The 16,484-nt window shown below is 54.2% G+C and overlaps 4 protein-coding genes across 4 annotated transcripts; 1 reads left to right on the top strand and 3 right to left on the bottom strand.

The window, feature by feature from the left end:
• Nucleotides 1–218: 218 nt before the first annotated feature.
• HER10_EVM0013265 (uncharacterized protein) lies at nt 219–3,958 on the bottom strand (the record flags this gene model as incomplete). Its single annotated transcript, XM_035482629.1, has 1 exon — nt 219–3,958. One exon carries the CDS (start codon nt 3,956–3,958, stop codon nt 695–697), a length of 3,264 nt encoding a protein of 1,087 aa, XP_035331978.1. The 3' UTR covers nt 219–694.
• Nucleotides 3,959–4,935: 977 nt separating this feature from the next.
• Nucleotides 4,936–5,388, top strand: HER10_EVM0003480 (uncharacterized protein; the record flags this gene model as incomplete). Its single annotated transcript, XM_035473155.1, has 1 exon — nt 4,936–5,388. One exon carries the CDS (start codon nt 4,936–4,938, stop codon nt 5,386–5,388), a length of 453 nt encoding a protein of 150 aa, XP_035331354.1.
• Nucleotides 5,389–8,583: 3,195 nt separating this feature from the next.
• HER10_EVM0001612 (uncharacterized protein) lies at nt 8,584–10,088 on the bottom strand (the record flags this gene model as incomplete). Its single annotated transcript, XM_035471356.1, has 3 exons — nt 8,584–8,940; nt 9,032–9,129; nt 9,194–10,088. 3 exons carry the CDS (start codon nt 10,086–10,088, stop codon nt 8,584–8,586), a joined length of 1,350 nt encoding a protein of 449 aa, XP_035331221.1.
• Nucleotides 10,089–10,666: 578 nt separating this feature from the next.
• On the bottom strand, nt 10,667–15,252 carry HER10_EVM0006980 (glycoprotein X; the record flags this gene model as incomplete). The annotated part of the gene is made up of 3 exons (XM_035476548.1): nt 10,667–14,270; nt 14,556–14,672; nt 14,738–15,252. 3 exons carry the CDS (start codon nt 15,250–15,252, stop codon nt 10,994–10,996), a joined length of 3,909 nt encoding a protein of 1,302 aa, XP_035331564.1. The 3' UTR covers nt 10,667–10,993.
• Between the last annotated feature and the right edge of the window lie 1,232 nt (nt 15,253–16,484).

Below are 16,484 nucleotides of genomic sequence, written 5' to 3'. Positions count from 1 at the left end.
GCTGACGATGAAACGAGGTTATCTAGGAACAGGCTAGTCTGCTTGCTCCAGAAACCGAGTGACAGTAAATAGGTGAGCTTGAATGTGGTTATTATCTGGATTAATGGATCACAAAGAGAAGACAGGTCTGTCGGGAGGCGTTCCACCTTCCGAATTTCCGATGCCAATGGAATAAGAAACTCCCAATATCTTAGTTCACTGCTAATATGTCACTACATTAGGGCATCAAATCACAACCCGGAGCATATGCAACTTGCTTATGACATCTCTCAACAAGTTTCCCATTAAGACTGCAGCCCACCACGGAGTACATAGCCCGAGGCCCTGAGCCGCCCTGTTGCCCCATGGGCCATGGCTCCCCTCACCTTACCTCACCTTAGACATGCAGATGCGAGTCGCTCAGAAACATCGCAACCATCCCTCAAGTCTCAACGGTGTGCCTCAACGTTCACTCGGCTACCATTTCACGGCCCGGAGCGGAAACGTCAGAATCCGAACTTTTTCTTCTTCTCTACATCAAACGAAACACCTGTAATGCGCCATGTATGCTCCAACGCTACCGTGGTATCGACCCAACCGCGTCTCTATCCGAATCCAAAGCCGAATCGGAAAAAGATACCGCCAACCAGAACTCCTCCTCTTTGACGTTACCCAGCTTACTTCCATGAGACATCCGGGGGCCATATTCGCCTAATCAGGCGTCCCATTCTATGTCCTGCATAGGCGCCTGCAGCCACGGCTCCGAGTAGAGGGAAAACGGATGACACCCGCCCATCCACTCCTCGACGCCCGGAACGAGCTCCTTCGGGCCGTTCACGCTGATGATACCCTCACAATTGAGGCACACGTACAACACATCATCCATGATCCCGTTCTCCGACTCCGCCATGCTCCTGGCGAGATGGCCGCCCTGCTTACAAAACAGACACATGTCCGGTCCAAAGTTGGTAATCGCCCACTCGATCACCATGGACACCTGAATCATGAGCCGCTGCGCGAGCTGGTACCGGTGATGCGAGCACAGCCGCCGGCCGAGCAGCTTCCTGGCGCAGAGGCAGCCCGTCACGGGGTGCAGCGGGTTCGCGAGCTGGCCGGCGGGCATCCTGCCGCCGAACCGCGCGTCGGCCTGGCGCGTGTGGACGCAGCCGCCGCAGGCGTAGTTGCGCATGTTGAGGAACTCCATGCGCGTCAGGGGTTGCGGGCCTTCGAAGAGGTGTTTTTTGGAGGTCAGGTCGCAGCCCTCGCAGACGACGTGCGGTTTTGGCTGCGCGGCGGCGTGTTCTAGGTTTTCGCAGTGGGCGCCGTCGGGGACGTGGGCGTTGCAGATGTTACCCGGTGCGCCGGGCTTGACTTCGTCGCAGGGCTGGTTGTCTGGTTGGGCGCCGTTGAGCAGGGAGGCGTCGGGGATGTCGTGGAAGACGTCGTTGGCCGGGCGTTTCCATCGTGCGAGGGCGGCGCGGAGTTGGGGGTCGTAGGGGCCCGGGTTCCATGTTGGCGGTCCTGGTGGTTCGCGGGGCGTTTCGGCGACGTCTTGGTCTGTGAGCTCGAGGATGACTAGGGCCGGAGGGCCGATGCGGGCGGCGGCGGGGGTTTCGGCTACTTCGGGGGGTTGGAAGTTGCGGAGCTCGATGGGCACGAAGCGGCCGTCTCGGGCTAGTTGGGCCATGAAGTCACAGATTCCGCGGGCGAGATCGAATTGTTCGCGTTGGGGGTCGACTTCGAGCTGTGGGTGAGTGAGGACCGGTTGTGCCTCTGCCATCTGGACCAGGTTTTCGGGGTTGATATCATATCCATTGCCCATCATGTACTGGACATCACCCTGGTTTTGGGCCCGGCCTTCGAACAGAGGCGGTTGGGCGTTTTGGCTTGGGCCGGCCTGGTTGTTGCTTGCGTTGTAGCCGCTCACCCAGTCGGAGAACCCTCCGCCCGTCTGATTTGCCGCGGCGGCCGCGTTGTTGTCGCCGTACATCATGTTGTTGTGTTGGTTACCGATGTGGCCTTGGTTGCCGTAAAGGCAGGCCGGGTCGTGGTACGCCATTGGATCGGGCGGTGCGGCGAAACCTTGCTGTCCGGCTGCCGCCATGGGCCGCGGCAGTGGGGCCACGCCGCCGCCGCCGGGCCCGTTGCCGACGACACCTCCGAACCGATGGGGGTCCTGTTGCGCCGCCATGGGAGGATTTCCAACTGCGAGGGGAGCAGGACCCGGAGCATCAGCCGGATTGGCACCGGCAGCGGCGGCGGCAGCTGCAACGGCAGCCGCAGCAGCAGCAGGATCCGTCATGACCGCGTACCTCGGTCTATTTGGCCCGAGGAGATTCTGCTCTAAACACAGCGTCCGATCATCGTCAATACCCTTGGGGCCGTACCCGAGAGCCATGTAATACTCTGGCTGCTCCACACCATCCGTTCCGTCGCGTCTAACCAATTCCTTGTTCATCACCCACGAATCGCAGTCCGCCGCCGCTCTGTCGTTGACGCACCTATCGCATGGCCGCTTCCGATCGCAGCTATACCCCTTCTCACGACACCGCCGGCACCCGCTGAACTTCATACCCTTGCCGTTGGCAGTGCACTTCGTCCACCCGGACCACCCGATTCTCTTCTTGTCGATCCAGGGCAGCTGCCGCGACGGGTGCCGGCTCCCGTTCCCGGGCGTCTCGCACACCAACCCCCACGAGGTACACCGCACGCACGCAAAGTCTTCCTCGCCGGCGAGGGACCGGCACATGGCCTGGTTCGTCGCGCAGTTGGTGCACCGGTGCCTACCATCTCGGAGCTTCGTGTTCTTGTCGTAGACAATCTTGTCCCCATCCCCAGGGGCCCACGTATACGGCGTATCGTACGTGACCGCCGTCCAGGGGTCCACACATGGTATATTCTTCTCGACGCACGATGTGCACTTGTACTCCCTCAGCCGGAAGTCCCGGATCCAGGAACACGCCTTCGTCTTGCCGGGCTGACACCCCTGACACATCTGCCGCCACCACGGCCGCCGACCCGCGGGCACAGTGCCGTCTCCGGGCATAGGCCGGTTCCACATCACCTCCGCCGGCTGATCCACGTCCGGCTTCTCGCCGCTCACCTTCTGCTCGTCGTACACCCGGCACAGCGCCTGATCATTCTTACACGGCGTACACCCAATCTTGACCCGGTCGTCAATATCGCACAGCGCGATCCGCCCGCTGCCCTGGTGCGTCTTGCACCGCACGCAGACGCTCGAGCTCGTGTCGGTGATCGGGTACGATGGCCGGGCGTTGGCGAAGCGCTTTTGCCAGTGTTCCCGGCCGAGGACTTTGCAGACGTGGTTCGGGTCGACGAGGGCGCGGTGGCGGGTGCAGCGGTGGCACTCGATCTGGTTGGCGAGGTCGACGTCGCAGCCCTGGTTCTCGTGGGGGCGGGCGCGGCAGTGGTCGCACGTGTTGTCGATGGGGTTGTGCTGGCCGACGTGGGGGGATTGCGTGATGCGCATGAGGGGCGGCTGCCAGGGGAGTTGCTGGAGTTTTGGTCTTTTTGATGCTCTTTGTCCTTCGTCTTGGTCTTCCTCGTCGAGATGTTTGCGGGGCCGTCCGCGCTTTGCTGGTTGGGATGGGACCGCGGGACGGGGCTGAGGCTGGCCCTGGGGTTGGTATGGTTTGGCCCAGCGGAGTTGTTGGTTGTTGTTCTGTTGATTGTCGTTCTGCTGGTTGTTGGGATCGATGTACTGCGCTGGTGGCGGGTTGAAATTCTGGTTCGGCATCACGTTCGACGCCGGTAGCTGAGCTTGCTGTTGACCCATCTGAGGACGCATCGCGTTCGACGGTCCCGCCTGGGCAGGACCGTTGAAGCCGTTGTTTGGCAAAGCCGGAATCCGTGGGATGGGATAGTCCCATCCGGGCCCGAAATCGTGGCCGTGTGGCTGCTGCTGTTGCTGCTCCGGCGGCTGTCGGCTTGAGGAGCCATTGTTTGGCCTTGGTGGCATTGTCTTTGGTTAAGAAAGTTTCTCAAGAAGTCTTGAGCAACTTTGGTCTAAGGCGACTTCACTTGGTGTAAGTCAGCTCGTGATGTTTCGAAGAGGCGCTGTCTGAACTTGAAATGAGGTGCCTCGTCCAGAAACCTGTTTCCAAAAGAATTACGACAGCTTCTACCCAAGATTGTACAATTTCTGTTTCATTCATGTGGATGTGTCTTTGCATTTATTTCTTGTCTTCTGTCTTCCGCGATTAAGCATCATCTCATATTCCCCCTCTCGTCAACTACAAAGAAGAGATCCATTCACAAGTCTCCCTTGCTAGCAATTTTCTTGCAGTCCCTTGTTGTTGCCGAGGCAGCTTGAGAATCATTGAGAAGCGCTTTGTGCTAATCTAGGCTCGAATCCATCTTTGTTCCTAAACTCACAATAGTCTCCCTTCGCAATTGTTCACATGAGTCGAAAAAAATGATGCATTCGGACTGAGAGACTTCCTTGATTATGCGCTGAGAAACGACCGCCCCCAAGCCGATTTCCTCCACATCTTCTCTGATTTCCGTGCTGCTGTCATGGATATTGCATAGATCGGTGGTGTCCGTCACTGCTGGCATTCGAGTATTCGAGATCAAGCAACCAGTGCCCAGGAGAAACACCAACATGCATGTGAAGGAAGAAAATACGGTCCCGAAGTCGTTCGCAACTCGTAAGGCAGCCCGCAAGGCGACGATTGGGGGCTGAGTCGAATGCCTAGGATCAATGCAAGCTGCGGTCATATTAAGCCATCCATATTACACGGAAAAGAAAGAGTGCTATCCAATTGGGACGATCAGCACTGCAGCGCAGGGGATGCGCTGCAGTCGCCACATGAATGGTGTGTGGCAGTGGTTACCATCTTGCTGACCGCAGCCATGGCCTACAGTACATAACCCCGCCATTCCTCAGTCTCGGGGCCTCTGCCTGAGTCTTGAAAAAGCATCGAATTTTGCAACATGGAGGCGGTTTCCGCAGCCGCCAGTGTCGCGGGCCTGTTGTCCGTCGCAGGCCATGTCCTCAATGGACTTGTTAAGCTCAATGGCTTCATCCAAGACCTGAAGGAAGCAGATGAGCGTGCGCAACGGCTGACGGCGGAAGCCCATCTTCTCTCTCAGACACTCCTTGACTTCAAGTCTCTGCTCAATACGTTAGACGAAAAGGCGCTCGATGCGAACCGGCCATTTTGGGTTCAGCACTTTGCCATTTTCTGTTCCCGTCTCAAGGATTGCAATCACGACCTAGATACCTGGACTGAATCGCATCGAACTGGAGATGGATCATCCTCAAAGCGCCGCAAGATCATGGATGGGATGACGAATAAGAAAGGCAGGGATATTTCTGAGATGGAGTCTAAACTGGCGCGTCACCGGTCGCAAATTGTTCTCGATATGAACACCATTAATACGTGAGTTTGATCTCGTCCGTCACCGACTAGTTTCATCTGATTAACGGCTGCCAGCTGGATATCCCTTGGAGGATTAGATCAGATCTTTGTAGTCCAAGAAGCCGTCAAGAGGCTTACGGAGACTAATCTGTAGATGAACCAGGAAAGCATAGATCGATCAACTATCGCTTTCGAAGAATCCAACAAGGAACGTCAAAATCTCCACGACATCATTTTATCCACCGCACTAGCTCATAAGCAACAAGCCTTGTCGGAACATCAGGAAACTCGAAGCCAACTTTCCAAACTGAGCGATAGCGTGTCCACCATCGCCGAATCACTTCAGCAACTCGTCACACCTCCTGTATCGCGAGTCTTGAGGCGCGGATCGGAAACTCGTTTGAAGGTTTCTTTGAATCCCTCAACGGGAAACGAAGTTTCGAGAGTAGTGGTGAACAATAAGAGACGGTACTCGGATCTCGAGCAAGCTGGCCGCAATCAAACCTCGGTGTCCGCCCTCCATGACAGCACAATGGGTTGGACATGTGCCAAAGCAATTGGCATCGATGACTACTTCATCGAAAGTTACGAAGATCAACGTTTGTGTCAAATCCGCTGCGCTCTTTGCAATAAAGTCTTTGCAAACACTGCTTTGTTCGAACAGTCTGACCACCTTATTGAATCCCACAACTTCGGTGGATGCAATCAAGACGTGTACGACACATTCGATAGCAGCTTCGCGCCTCACCTGGAAGAATGCCATGGGGCCGATCGGAAGGTTTTCTATACGAATATTCAATTCCTGGCGCGAAAGTTCCATCTAGATGAAGCAAATGCTCGAGACGAGAGAATGGAGTCCCTCTATGGCGAACCAGGTCAACTGGAGAGGCCCACGGCACCTCTGTTCCTGGAAATTCAGATGCAATCTTTGATGCATAGCTTCATGCAAGTGGGGGCCACGGCGTCAAGTGAACCTGATACCCTTGATGACCTGCGGGTCAAATTACAATCGCTATCAAGCATCGTTTTCTCGACAGAATGTTCAGCCGAAAACGCCAAAACCCTTTATCTAATAGCCAATTTGGCGGAAGAATTATCCGTTAACTTCAACAAGACTTTCAAAAGTCGATGGATACCAGACTCCAATATCCTACTTCAACGTATTCCATCGTCCCGAGAAGATGATAATAGTCAGTTGACTTACGGGAATAGCGGAAAGGACGAGTCATCTCGTGACAGTGGGTTTCTACCTACTAATCCTACCCGGGAGGCCTCGGCCAAACCATCCAAGTGCCACAGAGAATGTCACAGTGACCAGAGGTCTACTGCCGCGAGACATCGCGACAGACGCCATTACCTCAGGCAAACCTTGGATAAGCTTGAGAAGAGATACGTTGACACCTTTCCTAAGTTTGTTACGTTTGGACACGGCTTGAAGACATCGAATTTGTTAGAAACCCAGAAAGTTGGAAGACCTCAAAAGCAGAAAATTGATTATTGGATGTGGGAGGTGTTACATAAGTCAGAGCATCTCCTGGTCATGTTGAGATGTAGTGCCTTCATGGACTCATCCTTGATGTTCTCAACCAAGGCTGATGACGATGGACAGGCAGACGAGGGCAATAGCGTACCTTCTCAATTCTGGGGCAGTATGTGGGCTCAAGATTTGCTTGGGGCCTTTACAAAAAAGGAAGAAAGTGCGGATGATGATCAAGATGCGCCTCATGGGGTCACGCGCGATACTGATAACGGATGGTATATGTCTCTGTGTCTTAGTGAGTCCTTAGTTGCACTCGCTTTAGATGAGGAAAGTGAGCTCTGAGGACACAGTTTGGTTGCCTTCCAAATGGATTCTATCTACATCGACAGTGTGGTCTTGTGGCGCCGCCATCGGCTTGCATGGTCCGGGGACGACTACTTCATTTCGGGCAAGACCGAGACCATGATTCACTGCTTGTTTTGTTTGCAACTCTTCGATATCGGTGAATTTTGAGAGCGCGCAAGGTATATCATACATATTCACGTATCGACTGTCTGCGACCAGGGACATTTCTACGACTCTTTGCCGGATTTCAAGTCACACCTATGTGAAGCTCATGCTGCCCAACATCCGACTCTGGATCATAATGACAAGGACATTAAATGCTTTGAGGTAGATATCCAAAAGTCACCGAATAGACGCTTTCGAGACTTGAGGGGCGCAATACCAGACTTAGAATTAACCTCTACGCCGACTGATGCCGAGGCGCGGCTGTCGCAACTACTTTCAGGGACCGAACACAGCGAACGACGTCCGGAATGGAGCGCAGATGTACTGAGAGACAAGAACCAAGCCATGGAAAGTGTTTCTCGGCGTGTGTTTTGGGAGCGAGAGCCGCCAGAGCATCTTACTCGGGTGTTGTATGAGGCATCAGGGCTAGAAGAGAGCCTGAATGTCAATTTCAACCGGCCCTTTCCCAGACCTTGGGCTCCGATTCCAGAAGCCATGATTGAGCAGGGCATGAACTGGATGATTATGAGTTTAGGTTCCAGGCCACAGCCCTCGCAACGGTGGTTTATTCAAGATACCACAGCACGCCTAGAGGGGCCGCTCGGATTTGTTGTTGAGCGACGGCATTGCTCATTGTGTCCGGAGTGCTGTAATGCCGCAACTTATCGTGGTTTTGAAGACGCAGCGTCACATCTACAAAGGCAGCACTTCAAGATTCCGGGGATCCCGCCGATAAAGGCCGGTCTACGACCATTCTGTCATCAATACGAACCATCTTTCTTCCAAGTTTGGCAAGAAAACCAATGGAGGGATGATGTAGCTTCCCTCATCGGCACTTTGAATCAAAGGACAACAAAAATACGCAAGATATACTACTGGAAGTTGGGGGTTCTCGCTCGCTCAGATCACCTCTTCACCACACTGTGGTGTGGAGCTATCTCTGGTGGTATTAGCGAAGAAATGCTTCTTTCTTCGGCGGATGGTGCGGGGAGATTCTTGATGGCCATCAAGAATTCTTTCCCATGGGATGTCTCGATACATTCTAAATTAGGCGACTCGTTTAGACTGGAAAATGAAGAGAGAGATGGAAGCTCATCGTGGACAAAGAGCGACGGTGCGGTAGATTCCGACTCGTCAGATGCAATTTCTAGAGAAGAGGGAGGATCGCATGTATCGCCGACCTTTGCAAGGTTTGCCGAAGGGGACGCGGCCACAACTGCGTAGACTCCCTTATGGCTCATCGGTAAAATCGATAGCCATCTGCTTCTCATCCAACCACTCGTCAACCCTCCCAGTCCAATCCCAGATAATGACTTGCTCTCCCTCATCATCAGTCGCGAAGTTCCCGTATGATGCACCGACGTAGACTCCATGCAACCCCGGAAACTCCTGCCGAACAATCTTCCCAGCCAACTCCGTTGCCTCAAGGCCTTGAGCCATGTTACTGCGCCAATATACAGCACCGTTTGCGCCCATGTATGCGTTTCCACACATCGATCCCCCATCATAGCCGAGTTGCAGTTCATAGGACGGCGGAAGGTGAAGCTGCGTGAGGCTGGGAAGAAGAGAGAGGGATTTTATAAGATCCTGGTTACGCAACATGTCATTTGGTCAGCAGCACGTGGGAGAATCGACCTTTGAGGGATAAAGAATGGGTTAAAGATGAAGGGAGGTTTACCCGCAGAAAGTTCCCCCGGTTGATGTCTCTATGTTTGAAGTCCTGGGCTGGCGCACCTATATGGAGCTCTTCAATGTGAGGGGTATCTCGAAGTACGCCTATGAGTTTGTGGGTTAGATAAAAACAGGATTGATACACAATTTCACTGCTCCAAATACTTACAATCAGTCATTGTGCCAGTCCACTCGACTTCTCCCATATCAAGCTTCCTCAGGCCTTTGAGTTTCCCCGCGGCAGCGAACCAGGCCACGTCCCTCGTGTGCGCAGCTTCTCCCCAGACAAAATCATCGTGTTTCGCTTCGAGAGAGTTCAGTGAAGGACAAGCGTCGACAAGCCACGGCGCATTCATGGTCGTCACCAGGTGCTTGACACCAGGCAAGCGCGTCCCGTCCTCGATAAAGGCCTTTCCAATGGCCGCATTCTCCTCGACGCCGCGAACCATCCATTCGATCTTGCTCAAGTTCTTCATCTTCCCAGTAACTTCAGAGAATAGCGCGGGCAGGGACTTTGGGGGAAGCCTCGATTCCGCGGTGAGGGTGTCCCAGGTATCACCCAAGGTCTGCCACCCCATTCCAGTATGGACATATACATCAACCGTCAACTCGCGAACTTCGGCGAGTGCTCTCGGGCACGCTTTCATCTCATTGAGTCTGTCGCGAGCATTCTTCCAGCCGTAGCGGCTCATGCCGGCGCGGACATTCCTGATTTCGAGCCGGTGGAACAGATCCGCCGGTACCTCGAGGCGCTCGCGCAACTTCGCGCTCTCATCGTCAACAGAAATTTTGCCGCCATATTGAGAGTGGGCATCGTCGGAAGAGAGCATGCAGATAAACGATGTCGCGTCTGGGAGACTGCAGAGCTCGCGGGCGTGGGTTGTGAGCCACGGATGACCCGCGTCGAGAAGGAATTGAGGGACGCGCGGGGTCGCATTGCTGCTGCCTAGCCACGAGGAGATGATGAGTGGGACCTGGAAAGACGTGAGCTCCCAGACCGACGCGAGGCTTTGGGAAAGGAACACGAGGACGAAGAGGAGGGAAGTTGTGGACAGTACTTTCATGATGTTTTGTTGACCGCTTCGGAGTCGTCTGGAGGTTGTGGGGGTGATTCGATCGTTGAGGGCCCGGTTGCTCAAGTCTGGGGCAGCGGTCACTTATACGTCTCGATACGTGTATATGTAGATGAAATATGTTCTGCCTAAACACGAAGTCTACTTTTGGAGTACGGGAGCACGGTGTTTGAAAAGAACTGGATGCGGTCGAAGGCGACAGCAGATGCATGGAAGTTAGGCAACGAGTACTGTTGGTCGCATCTAAGGCACCACATTAGCCATGCCAAGCAAGACATGGACACAACCAACAGTTCCCTAATCGAAACACATGGCCATTCCACTCGCGATTCACAAATAAGAGGACGTGAAAGAAGCAGTTCCGAAACGCGTGGAATAGAAAAGTAAAAATTATTGCATTGGATATCTTAAACACAGTCCGGGTATTGAGGAGGCCGCCTTGCCTTATTCAGTGCCCCGGCTCATTACGTTCCCTCCCAAATCAGAATTCTAACATTGGCAAATACCACATCCATCATTTCCCAAGTCGCATCGAGCCGCGCTAAGCTTCTCATCGTACCTAGGTGATGGCTCATAGCCTTCAAAACCGCGTCGTTAAGGAGCGTAAGGGTATCATAACCACAAAAAAACAAAACAAATCCCCCATTAAATATGCAAATTTGCCCAAAAAAGTAATGCCCGCCAAATGATGCCAATTACTCATTAGTCTTAAGGAGTGTCGTGAATTCGTTGTAAAGAAGCCATATCATGAGTCTCTTTCTCATAAAACGCCAAATATGATATTGGTCCAGGACCTTGGGAAGGAATGTGCAGAATAGGGTGATGAACTTTTACCGCCAATTGTATAAACCCACGAAGAAGAATCTTATATAATGTTCAGAAGGATTGAATATGAATTAGAGGAGTAGAAGAACCATGAGCGGCGCCAGTATGGCGAGGATGGTCGAGGTGGCGGGCCTGACTGCTGCGGCTGTGACGGGGCCTGTCGTTGTGGTGCTCGGAGAAGACGCAGTCGAGGATGGCGCCGAGGTTTCGGATGTAGAGCCTCCAGCCCCGCCAGTTGCTGTGGATGCTGATCCGGCTGAGGTGGTTGGAGCGGCAGACGCGGATTCCGGAGGGCTCGAAGCCGACGGACTCGAGCCGGCACCGCTTGTCGCTGTTCCGGATGGCGCTGATGCCGTGGAGGGTGATGACGCGCTTGCTGGAGCACTCGATTCACTTGCAGCGCTTGACCCGCTTGCGGAACTCGAAGCAATTGAAGTACCTGAGACACTGGAAGTGCTTGGAGAACCCGAAGAGACTCTTCCAGTCGGACTGGAAGTTCCAGCAGAAGTAGAGACTGTGGAAATGGCAGCAGATGTCGCTGTTGAAAGGCTGGGAGTCACGGCAGTGGTTCCGGAGCTAACCGTCGTCGCGGAGGTCGTGTCTGATGGCGCGGGAGAGGCCGAAGGGCTAGAGCTGGACTGCGACTGAGAGCTTTCTGCTGTGCTGGCGGTCGAGAGTGTAGAAGACGCTGCCACGCTCGTGCTAGGAGACGGCGTGGGAGTGGGAGTAGGTGTAATCGTGGAAGACACCTCAGCAGTGGTGGTTGTGGTTGACCCCGGAATAGGGACAGCCGAAGTATCACTGGAACCGGCCCCCTGGCTTGCCGTCGTAAGTGTAGCCGTGTCGCTTGCTTGACTCTGGGGTGGTAGGATAGTTGCGGAAGACGAAGTCTGCGGTGCCTCGCCGGTGCAGTATACTAGCCACTGCTGGAATTGTGGTTCGATGTAAAGACGCAGGGTCTCTTTCCCGTCATCGGCGTTGTCTATCACGCATTGCCTGCAAGTCTCGAGGTTCATCTGGAAGGCGGAGCCCGCTAAGCAAATCTGAGGGTTTTTGCCCACGGTCTGGACCTCGATATAAACATTGTTGCAATTGTCGAAGCAGATGGCAGGCGCGATCGTGACATCTCGCTTGCCAAAGAAAGCACGGCGCTCGTAGATCTTGCCCTCCTGCTTATGCTTGTAGGCGTGTTTGCCAATCTCAGCAGAGGATGTAGGGGCAGGAGAAGACGTGATCGTGGGTTGGGCGGTCGGAGGGAAATGAGTCAACTCTGTGGCTGAAGCCCAGTTGCCAGTCGTGATGGTCGTCTTCTTGTGTCCCTTCTTACCCTTCACCTTGGTCACAATGACTTCGTACTCAAAGATGTCAAAGGGAAGACCAAAGGCATTGGGGTTCAAGTTGAAGTATCCCTCATTCACTGGGTAGTAGCTCGTTTCGTTCTCCTTCCAATTTGCTAGAGTGACAGGCGGTGCTGGAATACAGTTTTGCGGGGCACAGATATAATTATCTGCTGGCGGGTCTGCCCACAGGTTGCATCCGGCCGGCTTGGGAGGGTTGCAGACATATCCGGGTTGACAGCCCCATGTCAGGTTGGACTTCGGGTTGTATTCGGCCGCAGAGTTCAATCCGGGAGTGTTCGTTGGGGCCGGGCAAGCCGTGATCTCTGTGACCGTTGAAGGTGGCAAGGTAACAGTGACTGGGGGCAACGTTAAGGTCGAAACGACGAAAGATGTTGGCCCTGGCACGATGCTGGTTATTGTCGCACCGTCGCGAGTGATGGTCAATGTCGATGCAGGCGCAGTCTCGACGACCGTAGTCACAACTGTTGAACCAGGCAAAGTCGTCACAGAGGGAGGCAGAGTGACCGTGTTTACTTGAGTGGTGACCAGAGTCAATGTGGTTCCGGGTAAGGTGATTGTCGTTAGCTCGCCTGCAATTGTCGAAACCACAGTCGAGCCGGGAAGAGTGATGGTTGCAGGAGGAGGTGTGACGGTGATGACATCTGTAACTCCTGGCAGAGTAATGGTAGATGCCGGCAGGGTGAGAGTCGTGATTTCACCTGCAATCGTAGTGACCACCGTTTCGGGCGGCAGGGTAATCGTCTCAGCTGGACGCGTTACCGTCTCTCCGGGTCCCGTGATAGTGGCGGTCACGGGAATGGTGATAGTTGAAGCAGGCAAGGTGATCGTAACGGCCTCCCCAGAGATCGTTGTCGTAGTTGTGACTGGCGGAAGGGTGACGGTTGAAGCAGGCCGAGTGATCGTCTCACCAGGACGCGTAATCGTCTCTCCGGGTCCTGTAATAGTGGCGGTCACAGGAATGGTGATAGTTGAAGCGGGCAAGGTGATCGTGACGGCCTCCCCGGAAATAGTCGTCGTAGTCGTAACTGGTGGAAGAGTCACTGTTGAAGCAGGCTGAGTGACGGTCTGCGGAGGTGAGGTTTGCGTGACTGTTCGAGTGACTGGATAGGAAGAAACTATCGTTCTCACAGAAGTCTCCACGACAGTCGAGTAAAACGTTTCTCGAATCGTCCTATCGTTGGTGACGGTTATGGGAATAGTCACTGGATAACTCGTCGAAAGAGTGCGAGTTTCGAAGAGAGTCGTTGAGACGAAGATCGTTGTCAGAGAAGTCAAATATTCTGTCTGTTTGTTCGTAACAGTTGCCGTTCTTGTGGCCGTTGCCGTTGCTGTTTGGAATTCCGTGTAAGACGCAGTTATGGTCACTGGTGAAGTGTAGGTAACGAGACTAGTGAAGGTGGACACAGAGTAGGAAGTCTTGGTGATTGTGTGATCAGAGGTAATAGTGTATGGGATGCTTGTCGTATACACAAGGGTCGAGATGATTGTGGTTGTTGAAATCTGAGTAGCCGTCCGAGTCACAGGCTGAGTGATTGTTGCCGTTCGCTCTTTGGTCTCGAAGATCGTTGTTGGTGGCTGTTTCTGAGTCTCTGTAATAGTGTCCGTGATATAGTAGGTCTTCAATGTCGTGTAAGTCGTGGTCACGTATTGAGTCTTGCTTGAGATCACCGTCGTTGGAATGATCTCGGTCGATACAACGGTAGAGACCAAAGTCGAGACGGAAGTATGAATCCGAGTAGCAGTGACCTCTCGCGTCTGCGTGACCTGTTGCGTCTCGATGGATGGAGGGAGTTGGATTGTCTGTTTCTGCGTCTGTACGATGGTGGTGGGAACCGGGACGAGTTCCGTGACCTTTGTCGTGCTCGTCTTCCAAATCGTGGTCGTGGTCGTCCGGCAGACTTGCTGAGGAGTTCGCTTCCTGCCGTAGCCACCTCCATAAGTTGGCACGGGGGAGGTGGTTGGGCCGGGGGCATCTACAGGATCGCAACTGAGGCGAGTTAGCTCATGTAATCCCAGGCTCTACCGCATTGTGTAATAGACGGGGGATGAAATCAATAGCGGGCTCAGAAATACAGAATCGCAAGCCACGGACCAACGATTCGTATGTCGTCTACGTTCTGTCTCGGCGCCCTCTCCTCGTCTCTTTTCAACTAGGCGCCTTTGTCGGGTAGAGAAGGCAGGACGTTGAAATCGTTGTAGAGGAGATAGCAGAGAATAAGGAGCCGGGTATGGATTGGTGGGTTGAAAATGCTCGGGAGCTTCCTATACTTACAGAGCCACCGTGGTAGTCACAGGGTAGGAGGAGACCTTCACAATTGTCTTGGTCTCGTAATCTGTCGTAGTGAAGGCCTGCGTGGTGTACACAGTCTCTTTGGAGACGATCGTGAGGCTAATTGAGGTCAGTCAGAATCTAGAGATATCCTTCCTAGGATTCCTTGGGAGAAGGCAGCTCACGTGGAAACAACCGGCTTCTCAACGGTCAAGGTCGAGATCTGCTTTTCCGTGACAGTCGAAACCTGCTTCTCCGTGACAGTCGAAACCTGCTTCTCCGTGACAGTTGAAACCTGCTTCTCCGTCACGGTCACGGTCTGTCCCCAGGGGCACTTGGAGGCCCAGTGGCTGCAGTCATCGGTGTCGGTGCCATAGTCCGGCGTCTTCTTGTCGGCACTGGTGGTAGTGGGAGCGGGTTGGGCCTCAACTGAGGAAGCCGGTTCTGCAACGGGCTCCTTGGTAGCTGACGCCGAGAGTGTCGCTGCCGGTTCCGACGACGGCTTAGGTTCAGGTGAGGGCGATGGCGAAGGTGAAGGCTCAGGTGAAGTCGAAGATGATGCTTCTGGCACAGGGGCAACCGAGTATGCGCCAGACGGCTCAGCATAGGAATCATTCTGTCTCGCAAATACTGCTCCGCCGTCCTGTGCCGTGACACTGGTGGCCAAGGCACCCAAGGCCAGGAGTGATGTCCAACGCATTGCCGTGAGCTTCTGACGAACGAGAGACTATGGTATCCCAAGTGCCCAGTATCAATGCAGCATGCAAGCTGGCCGCGTTGCGACAATGGACTAACGAGTGTGGGAGAGCCGCAGGTCGAAGCTGAACACACATGAACGAGTGCCAGTTGGAGATTGGGGGCAGAACAGGCTCAAAGAAGCTGAATGTGGTACCTGGGGGCTCATATGTATGTACAATGGGAAGACGGGAGGCTGAAGAGCTGAGTTGGCAAGGCAGCCTTACCTGAGCTCAGGATCAAGATGAGGAGGGCTCCCGTCGACAACAGGATGAGGTTCCCCGCAAGCTCTAGCCAGAGAAAGCAGTCCGTACCTCGTAAGCTACGTAGCGCAGTGTCCGTTCCGCGGGACCTCCGTCCGAGATGGTGTTGACAAAGGTGGGAGATCTATAGGCTGGGCATCTCGCCAGCTCAACTCTCGAGGCAAGGAGGGAGGGTGTTGGTCAAGTAAACAGCACAATGGAGAGGCAGGGAAACAGGATGACGAAGGAACCCAGCGACATGGGGAGCTAAGCTCTAGGCCCCGTCGCCTCTCGTGTGTCGATGTGCCACATACTGGAGGGGCGTGCCTCGGACGGCAGTCGGAGTGAATGGGGACGATATTCTCTGCCATGAGGCTTCGCTGGATGGCCATTGGCAAATGCAAGATCGGGACGAGGGCAATGGAGCACAAAAGGCGAGAGAGCCGATGGATGTGGACACTTGAGGAGGGGTGTGACGGCCCACCAGGACCCTGGTCCTGCCTGCAGAGATGACGGCAGGGATATTGGCCGTGGTTGGCAAGCTGTTTCCTCGAAAGGCAGGCGGAGGCCATATGAACGGTCAAAGAGGTCGCTACAACAACGGCAAACAGTTCCGGCTCCAAGAAGACTGGCAACAAGCGGGAGCGAGATGTGATGCTCGTAACTTGGCTGCTTGGGTACGCGTCCCGGGAGGAATTGGGCATGCAGCTCACAGAGAGACAGACTTCTCTGTATGTGTGCCAAGTATAAGATACGCGATGCAAATTGATGGCGAGAATCTTGCGGAAGCATCACTGGATGCCACTAGCGGAAGACATGGCCTGACTGTGTAAGCTCAATTCATGGTGGCGTGGCGGGGAAACCAGGCGTGATTGCAGGTGAGAGAAGGGCCTGAGAGAAGATAGAAATGCCGAGACTCTGGCTCGAAGAGTGAGGTAGGGTAAGACAGATTGAT

The sequence above is a fragment of the Colletotrichum scovillei genome (genome assembly GCF_011075155.1).
Source record: "Colletotrichum scovillei strain TJNH1 chromosome Unknown Contig00007, whole genome shotgun sequence".
Taxonomy (NCBI): Eukaryota; Fungi; Ascomycota; class Sordariomycetes; order Glomerellales; family Glomerellaceae; genus Colletotrichum; species Colletotrichum scovillei.
This window is presented reverse-complemented; position numbering and strand designations above follow the sequence as displayed.